A 9,621-nucleotide genomic window follows, 5' to 3' on the forward strand; every position below is an offset into this window, starting at 1 on the left:
AACAGGCTGCATTACAGAATGTTAGAAGCACGTTCGGCACACAGTGTCACGAACGGAAGCCAGTAAAAGAAATGTTGCTTGGCTGGCATAGGAAGCAGTCACAGACAGAAGAGCCAAACAGAAGCTAACAGCAACAGTAGACCCTAGGTGGAACATGAATGCTTTTTGCCAGAAATATACACAGAGATGCCCTGGGGCTCAGTTTCCAGCTGTTTCTGTCATGACCAGCACTAGAAAACTCATGCCAGGAGCTCAGTTTAAATGGAAAAGGGTTTACTGACAACCTAGAATCTCTGGGAGAGCTTTTGAGCCAAAAATTCCCAGTCCTTGTTTCCAGCACCATTTCCCCCCATCCTGTCTGATGCTAAAGGTGGGCGAGGTATAAGCGAGGGGGCAGCAGCACCCCCTTTCCCAGCCTGAGGGAGAGACCTGCCAAGAGCTCTCCCTTAGAGCAGCAGTGCTTGGTTTGAGTGCTGGAAGGCTACACTGCAGTCATCGCAAGGGGGATGTCAGAGGGAGCAAGGTGGGGCAAAGAGCACGGGATCGATTCCCAGCGATGGGAAGCCAGCAGGCACTAACGTCTGCATCTCTGCATTGGCACGGGACTCAGCACCCTTATCACCCAACTGAGACATGCGGGTTAGCTTTCGGCCTGTAAACTCCAGGATTTTGTACGTTTACAAACAATTAAGAGACCTGTTCTCTCCGCAGAAAAGCTGATGTGCTGTAGAGTCTTATGGAGCAACAGAGAGTGGACCAGGCTCTGTCATTTAAAAATACTGTATTTTATTTATATTTATTTACTTAGGAAAACCTAAGGGTAAATGAGCTGAGAGTGTCACCAGTGATGAACCCACACAAAGACTATGAGACATGAGATCTTCACAACCATATTACACAAAAACCCCATGAAGACGTGAGACATTGTTCAGGTGCTTTTATCTGGGCATCAGGAAAACCCCTAAAGCAACAGCTTTCATAGAAATAGCTTTCTTCTTAGTGGAAGCAGGATGCAGCTAGCATCCAGATTAGTAGCATTCCCTTGCCAAAGTATCACCCACATAAGAAAGCCGGGATATTTATTGATTGTACCGACACATCACTGCTAGTAAGCTTGCTCTCACAATACTCTTCCAACCGCATCTTTGCTAACACTAGACAACTGACCTGCTTTCCAACACGCAGCGGTGGCTGTCCTGAGAATACACCCCACCGCGTGCCCGGTTCCCTGTAAAGCAAGAGATCTGTGGGTTGCTCATTTGAGCCAACAGCATCATGCCGATCTGGCTCAGCTGGCTGAGCTAAACTCCATGGGAGCTATTTTGGTGGTCTCTCCAGTACTGCACAATACAAGAAGCATGGCCTAAAGTAACATCCACCTACAACACACTAGTAGATCGTTTCAGATTCAGTACTATGTACAATTTACTCTTACTTAGTATACTAAGGAGCTGCGGTATTTCTTCTGAGACGTGTTATTTGACTGAGGATTATTGAATCTTTCTGTCCACTGGGCTGCAGAAGGATGCTGCACTCCGGCTACACCATCAGGTTAAGAAACTTCAACAACCTGCCTCAGTTCTTCGAACAGGGGCGTAAGCTCCTTCTCTAAACTTACAATCAGCCCTGGAAAGAGAGGAGACAGAACATCCCATCAAACGACATAACTGAGAAGCCTCTCTCCAAACCCCTCAGGTCCCTCCCCTCCCAAGTCACAGGCAGTCTTTTCCAAAACACAGAAAAGTTTCACATGAGCTGCTCACTCTCCAGGGGAACAGCAGGCAGCACCCCCAGGCAGGTCCCTGCAGCCCCTGGCACCAACAGGGGCACACCCCGTGCAGCGCAGCTCTCCCCCGTCCTGCTGGTTGCCTCGCTGCTTCCCACAGCTACCAAGGCCCAAGCAGCTGTGCAAGAATTAAATGCCTTTTGCTCATCCTCTCATTAGGCAACGCCCGCATGAGCAAGGCCAGGTGCCCCGCTGAAGGACTTCCCCACCCCACAGAACTGAGAAGGCAAAGCCGCACATGTTACTGCAGAACGTAAATTGGAACTGACGGAAAGAGACTGAACAACTGGTTTGTACAGTACAATCATTGCTGGCACAGTGAACACTGTCAGGCAGCAAGGGTAAGGATAATCACAGGAGAAATATGCTTCTAACAGAGGAACAACTTCAGCAAGTCACCTAAAATCTACGAATTTTTACTTGCACCTTTCCCTTCTCCCCTTCAAAATACACTGACAAAATTCATAGCAGGAGCAAAGTTAGTACACCTTGAAGTAAATTTGGGTAATTTATTTTCAATTATTTAAACACCTGGGCCTTAAAATACTGCAATACTTAAAACACTTGTGAATACATACCAGTATTGGCATTGCTGCTAGCAATGAAACTTACTACCAAAGGTAAGCGATTGAACTGCACCACCTGCAAGGAGAGAGAACAGTGTTCAGCCAGCAGCTAACAGACATTGCATATCAGAGCTGCGCCACATAAATTCTTCCTGAAACAAGCAGCCACCTCAGTTTAAAGGAAAAGCAGGAGCCAGAGCCACAGAGCTGACTTTTGAGTGTACCTATTTCATAAGATCCACAGTTAAAAACACCAACAGAACTTACACCACAGTACAGTGAGCTACAGGTGGAAAGCCTGGCTTTTCCCTCCCTCCCAAGTTCTGCGGTGTTATCTGCCTCAAATCTGACTCAGTTGCCAACGCTGCAGAGTACACTATGGAGACCACACACTCCACAGGTAACAAGAGGGCAGGCAGGTTTATTATTTTAACATACTGTTCTGTGTACAGCAGTTCCTCTTCTTCCATTAACAGGGAACTGGAACCTTGAGCACAACAAGAAGCTAGTAGCATCAAGAGAATCAAAGCGATGTACTCAATGTGTGTAAACTAACTCATTCACCCATTTATTTTCCAAACAAAGGTAGATACTGTAGGCTAAACAGTTGGCCAGTTTACTGCAGTCATAATAAAAAGCTCTCAAGACCACTAGAACTTGAGAAGGAGCAGAAACTTAGTAGATGATGGGTTTCAGGACACAAATAACCAGTTTGTAAAAAAACGTGAGTGGTATTTCAAAGTTTTCTTATCTCAAAGTCATACCAGCAGCAAGATTAGCTATGAAGTAGGCTGCACATGCCTATTTAACTTTAGGTGTCACTAGTTATAAACAAATATTGTTTGTAAAAGAGAACATAAACCCTTCATAACAGATTCTGAAGGCCATATGAGCAGCACCTGCTGCAAATCCCCGATTACCACCTGTTCAGAAAAAGTCACCATTTTCAACCAGTACATCTCAGTTTTGAGAAACATAAGAGAAGCTTAAAAAATAGTGCAAAAGTTTAGCTTAGCCATTTAAGCAGTGTAAGAAATAAACCACAAATGCTTCAATAGCAGCCAAGTGCAAATCTAGCAGAGTTTAAACCACCTCTCCCTTGCTCAGGAACAGCTCTGGTCACTGAGAACAGGCCACACCAAGGTTACTCACCTGGTACGTATTGTAATAGCAGATGATACTTTTGTTTTTAGAAAGTCCTAGTTTACTGCCCTGATCTGTGGCAAGGGCAAAGGTGGACAGAAAGCCAGGTCGCAGTGCATGTTCTGGAGCATTATCATTGGCAACTGGAAGAAAACAAGAAAATTCTTATTTTTACATGGTATCTATGACTGCATCACAACTCTTTATGCAGCTTAGCACTCTGTCAAAAGACCATCTGGTGTTGGGGAACACGTAACACATCTTACGGGCTTCCGCAATGAGTACGGGACAATCTTCATGAAGAGTACATAATTTAATGTTCTGTACATGATCAATGCTCGTTATACCAACGTCCTCCATAGCATGCCTAAGAAACAGTCTTTTCCTTTACGATGCACAGCCTGTGCTGATGTCACTTTGGTTCTGCGTCCCTTGCTGTTTGCACTGATTCCAGCCTTCGAACTGATTACCGGCACAGTCACTTGAATGAAAACAGGTGAAGATGTGCAAGTTCTGCTAGGTGTTTAAATACTTTCGGACATTAAAAAAAAATAAAATAACCTGCAGTACTTGAATCAGTACTCCTCAGTACTCTTAAACTAGTTCACCCACAACATAAAACATCTTAAAGACTGCAGAGATATGATAAAAATTACGGTACCAAAAAGCAAACAAAATTAAACAGCACGTGTAAAAGTTGGATGCAATTGCTTCTGAGCACAGATCAGCCAAGTCAACAAAATACCAATAAACTCTGAAGTACTTTGTATCAGTCTGTGCGCGACTCAAAGATACAAGCACCTTACACCACTCCAACCCTGTTCACTGAGGAAAATTTCTGTGGCTTACAATTATTGAAGACGTTGTTTATACATGAACAAAAGGATAAATTTAAAGAGGTACGTAACCAACTCTTAAAGTAAAAGTCTAATTTAATTCTTCAATTTTGGATATTCATGTATTGGGCACAACCAGCAAAGATTCTGCTGTACTTTTCCACCCCCTGCTGTTCAATCAGGATTTTGGTTGCAAGGCACAGCGAGAAGCTGAAGTTACCTTTGATAACAGGCACACCATCTCTGTCTGAGACTACAATAGCATGAAGTCCTTCAACACTGCAAAAAAATGGCAGAAAGGACACCATTTTAAAAACAGAGTAATTAGTAGCAAAGATATTTTTTTTTTCCTGAACAAACGTGCAAGGAAGGGGAAAATATGTAAAAAACTGATGCCTTCACTAATTTAATGTTTCACTGAAAGGGACTTGTTCTGTTTAGTATAGAAGCAGTAAACTTGTTCTGTTTATTTCAGTAGCAGTAAAAAGAACAATACAAAATGAAGCTACTGAAAACTGCACAGAACTTTTAGCTTCAGAAAGAGGGCTGATACCACTAATCGAATAGCGTTAGTCAAGGAAGAGCCTTTGCATGTTGTCCTCGCTCGGCGAGTGCCAGTTTCGCTGCATTTGCATGTTATCTCAGACCCTGGCTGTTCAGTGTTGCCAGCAACCGGCAATTACTGAAAAGGGAATTATCAAGGATTAGGCAACCGAGTCACGAGGAACGCTTTTTCCACGCCTCATCGCGGCACGACGAGCAGCACACTTCACTCGTTTTCAAGCGAGCGAGGGAAAGGCTAAGCCGTCCTCGCCTCTCGCTACTTCCAGCTCAATTTAAAGAGCGAAACGAGCGCGCCGGGTCAGCCGACCCCGTCACCGCGAACGGGGCCGGCAGTTCGCAGCTCCCCCCGTCGGGCAGGGTTCCCATGATCGCCTCTGCAATCTGAAGCGCGCAGAGCCGCCCCCCCCCCCCCGCCCCGCCAGTTACCTCGGCAGCTTCTTGTACAGAAACCTCTTCAGGTCCTGGGGGCAGAGACGGACGCCGCGTTACTTATTTCCACAGAAACCGGGCGGGGGGACCGCCCCGCGTCCCCCTTCCCGGCTCCGCGGCGGCTCTCCCCTCCCGCCGGGCCCGGCCCCGCCCGCCGCCCCGCACGGACCCGGCCCGACGACCGGCAGCCCCCCCCCGCCCCAACCGCCGCTTCCCTCAGGCCTCCGGCCGAGCCGCCGCCCGCGCCCCAACCGCCGCCCCGCGGAGCCGCACTTACGTCGGCCATGGCTGGGGGCCTGCCGGCACTGCTGCTGCCGCCGCCGCCACCTCCGCGGGCCTGCGAGACGAGAAGGCGCCCGGTCACCCGCGGCGCGGCGCGGCGGGAGCGGTCCCCACCTCGAAGGAGGGGAGCGGCGGGCGGGCCCGCTCCCTCCCTGAGGCCCGGCCGCCTCCCCCCGCCCCGCTGCCGTGGTAGAGGCCACCCCCACCCGCCCCGGGAAGGGAGAGCGGTTGGGCCGAGACCACCGTCGCGCTGTATGGGGTGTGTGTGTGTGTGTGTGTGTCGCCCGCCCGCCTCGCCCTACCTGTCCGCGCGGCCGGCGCGCCCCGCGCTGCCACTACCCTGGGCGCCCACCCGCACGGCTCCGCCGCCGCTTCCCCTTTAAGCCTCTGTCACGTGACGGGCGCCACTCTCCCGAACCCGGAAGCGCTTCCCCGCCACCGCCCCGGGCAGCGCCAGCTCCGTGCGAACAGGGCCGGCAGGCAGTTAAGCGGAGGAGGGGAGCTCCCCCTCCCAAAAAACCTCAACAGAAAACCCCAAACCCACCCTGCGCAGCCTGTAACTGTGCTTTTTCTCTAAAACGGAGCCGCTACGTGCCGAGCACTGTTGGTACCTGAAGATTTTGCTTAGGTGCCGTTAGTGGAGCTTAAATGAAAATAAAATAAATAAAAAAAAAAGATGCTCAGCTGAAAGTTGCTCACGTCTCTGAACGTATAAGTTTGGTGAAGTTTTACAAAAAGCCTGAAGCCACCGGAGATAAGCTGCTTCTTTGCAAGTAGCAGAGGAAAAGCTCATCCAAACAGGCAAATTTGTTTGAATACTGAGATTCCGTACCTCCTTCCCAACCCAAGGCACGCACACGCAGCCCTGTGATAAGGACTTGGTCATACTCGAGAGGCACCTAAAGAGATCCCCATAAAACTCTCACGTGTGAGCTTCTGGTAGTAGTTTGAAAATGCTACCGGGGACAACCCTCGTCCACTCATTTATTAAAACATTCCCTACCACGCACTAAAAATGTTAATAATGCAACTGGCTTTTTACAATTTGTAGGCATGATGCTCAATGATCAATCTTACTTGTTTTCCTGTCACATCGCGTATGACTGAAAGCCAGGCAAAAGCATCTGTGAGATGGCTCCTGTATCACTAATATTAATGGGAGTTTTGTCTCCTGTTCCAATGACAGCCTTTCCACACACAGAGCAAACCAGCACTAATGGGAAAAGTGTATCCCGCGTGAAGGATAACGTTGTAACTAAACATTGTATTTTAGTATTACTTCTAAAAATCTGGAGAAATCTGACCTAGTTCCTGCCAGACCGAGAAGTCCCACAATTATCCTGGAGAAGTATGGGAAGGATAGTTTATAATGGAGCGTTTCTTTCCTATATTTATTACATCTGTACTGGTTGCTCCCAAAAGTATCTTGATCATATGCTAAATATGGCACAAAATTGTACATTTGTTACATGGTACCTTTCCTCCAGGCTCTACCCGCTGGTTTACAAAGGAGCATGGGGAAAGCAAGGCACAGAGGTCAGCGGTGCTTGCGAGGTGATAATGAATGATGAGTAGATGGGGGACACGGCACCAGGGCTTCTGACTGCCAGTCGCCATGACTCGTTATGACCAAGCTTCCTCTGGCAAAACTGACTGCACTCTATTAACCCGATTTAGACAACCGGGAAGTTACAGCTTCAGGAATTTGGATATTAACTTTTTTTTTTTTTTTTTTTAAGCATAATGTTTGCTTTTCCTATTACATCTTCCTTCTGCTCTCTTTGACAGATCTACAAGAAGAAAGAGTAACAGCTGTTTAGGGGTTGAATGAAATTTATGGAACAAACAACCTTAAAAAACATATTCTTGCCCTCCCATTTTAATCCAGCATTCATTACAAAATTATATTAAAAATTTATATAATCTAAAGTTGTCTCTGCTGCCTATTGAAATGCATCTGTTACACTTTAGTGACTATAATGTTCTCCTTTTTCTTGGAAACTTATAAAAGAATCAAGACTGTTTAAAAAAAGTAAAAAATTCAAATTTAATCTTGTTTAACCTAACACTGAACTCGCTTGTGACTCAGGATGCTCCATAAATAGAACACATACTGATGGCATATTTCAGCAGATGCAAATCATCTCCCTTTTCCATTATGCCATGTCAAAGAGTCATGCCAAGATTTTTCACTTTTTGCAGGACTTTCCTGCTTGCCCTTTTAAAGGAGAAATCAAGAACCCATGCTTGTGTGATCTTTAATTCTAGATTAAATACAGGTAAAGACTAAATAAAAAGAGTAAGGAGTTAATTCTAGGTGGCTAGAAACATTGAGGGATTTTTAGTCAGGCTGTTCAAAACCAGTTTTGTTTTTCCCTTTTCTTTCCAATACCTTATTTTAATGAGAACTTCACCTTGGTCATCTGAAAAGATTCAAGTACTCCACCCTCTTCAGTTAGCATCCTGCTCATAAGAATATTCGCTCTGAACTTTCCCGCAGATTCCTTCAACAAAACCAGGGAAGATAATGACACTGCTGAAAAAAACCCCCTTCAGACTCGAGAAAAAAGTAACAATCATAAGGAGAGAACACCCACTTGGAATATTAAAGGAATGTTTGCAGGCCATATTTAGCGCAGGTTAATCTTTATGCTATAGGAAGTAACAGCATCCTTCTGCATATTTCAAAGTGTGCAACTATTTAATATGTTAAATGTTAAGTAGCATTTTTTCTGCCACTTTAAATACATTAATTGTTTCCCTCTTTGAAAATGGCAATTGCAATAGATAATCCAATGAAATGTAGCAGCCTAGGTCTCACTTTTAAGCTACTGGGATGTCTGTGTTGCCACAGGACACAGCCACTGCATTATTCCAGTTTGCTGAGGTACTGATAGCAATCTAACCAACCTAACACAGCTCAACATCCGTCCATTTACCTGCTTCTCAGCTGCAGCAGAAGTAACTGCAGGGCAGACATAACCCATCCGATTATTAAAAGCAGCTTTGCTAAGACCATCTCTTCACTCTGACTTCACCGTTCTGATATTTGACAAATGTGTTATATATCTTTTTTCCTCTTAACTAAAAGATCACCTGCAAGCTCGGTCGGACTCATTTGTGAATGGGAAGGCCCAAGTACTTGTTAAAGCCTTTGGAACAATTTTCTTCTATTAAGAAGACACAGGAGTACCAATATGTACTTTGATAGTTTGTTTTCATTAGTATAATTACAATACATTCTGGACAGTTACAAAATCCGGGGAATCACGTTTTCTCCATAATTTCTATTGCACGCTTTTCCTACGATCTTAGCAAGGACATCCAGTACAGCAACCCTTCTTTTGTTTCAGCAGCTTTTAGTTCTGCTTTGTGCCTCAGGCTTTGATGTCCACCTTGAATGCTGGTTCAGCTGCTTAGTTAAAAGCCTCCAGCTAGTCTCTCTCATGTTACACCAATTCAGTAGAGGACATTTCCAGTTTAGAAAAGGTATATATGCAAAAATGATTTCTGGGTCACTTACACTAAATGGTATTGCTCTATCTCTAAAGTCAAATTCTGCTCTAGATCAGAAGGAATTCCAATTAAGTCAAGTATTTAAACTTTCAATTTAAGAGAATTTGGCTCTGCATAAACTGATAGCATTGTTCAAAGATAGCAGTTTTCTCAAACAAAAATTTCTGCCCTTACTATGAGCCACCTGGCATTCTCAAATACAAGAAACATTCTCCTGCATAGCACTGTTAAAATGTAAAAAACATCAGCTACTGAACCTAAAAACATTTTCAACCCACTTTCGATAAACTTTAAGTACATTGTACTTGGCTGCTTCAAAACACCTCTTTGCATCAGCAGGTGTGGCTACATCTAGTTTCTACATACAGGCCACTGAGCTACATGATCTTGCATGTAGGAGCCGAACGATATGTTTGCTCATTTCTAGGAAGTCAGTCCAGCAACATTCTGGTCCAGAAAAATGCATAACCTACCTCTTCCGCCCCGGGGCCAAGTGATA

At 45.5% G+C, this 9,621-nt stretch overlaps 1 protein-coding gene across 1 annotated transcript; it reads right to left on the bottom strand.

The window, feature by feature from the left end:
* Window positions 1-764: 764 nt before the first annotated feature.
* LAMTOR3 (late endosomal/lysosomal adaptor, MAPK and MTOR activator 3) lies at window positions 765-6,006 on the bottom strand. The gene is made up of 7 exons (XM_075031743.1): window positions 5,909-6,006; window positions 5,602-5,661; window positions 5,322-5,356; window positions 4,552-4,610; window positions 3,505-3,638; window positions 2,365-2,428; window positions 765-1,626 (listed from the first exon to the last, which is right to left on the bottom strand). The coding sequence occupies exons 2-7, from the start codon at window positions 5,608-5,610 to the stop codon at window positions 1,553-1,555; spliced, it is 375 nt and encodes a 124-aa protein (XP_074887844.1). The 5' UTR covers window positions 5,611-5,661; window positions 5,909-6,006; the 3' UTR covers window positions 765-1,552.
* Between the last annotated feature and the right edge of the window lie 3,615 nt (window positions 6,007-9,621).

Source organism: Buteo buteo, chromosome 1 (assembly GCF_964188355.1).
Source record: "Buteo buteo chromosome 1, bButBut1.hap1.1, whole genome shotgun sequence".
In the NCBI taxonomy this organism is placed as follows: domain Eukaryota; kingdom Metazoa; phylum Chordata; class Aves; order Accipitriformes; family Accipitridae; genus Buteo; species Buteo buteo.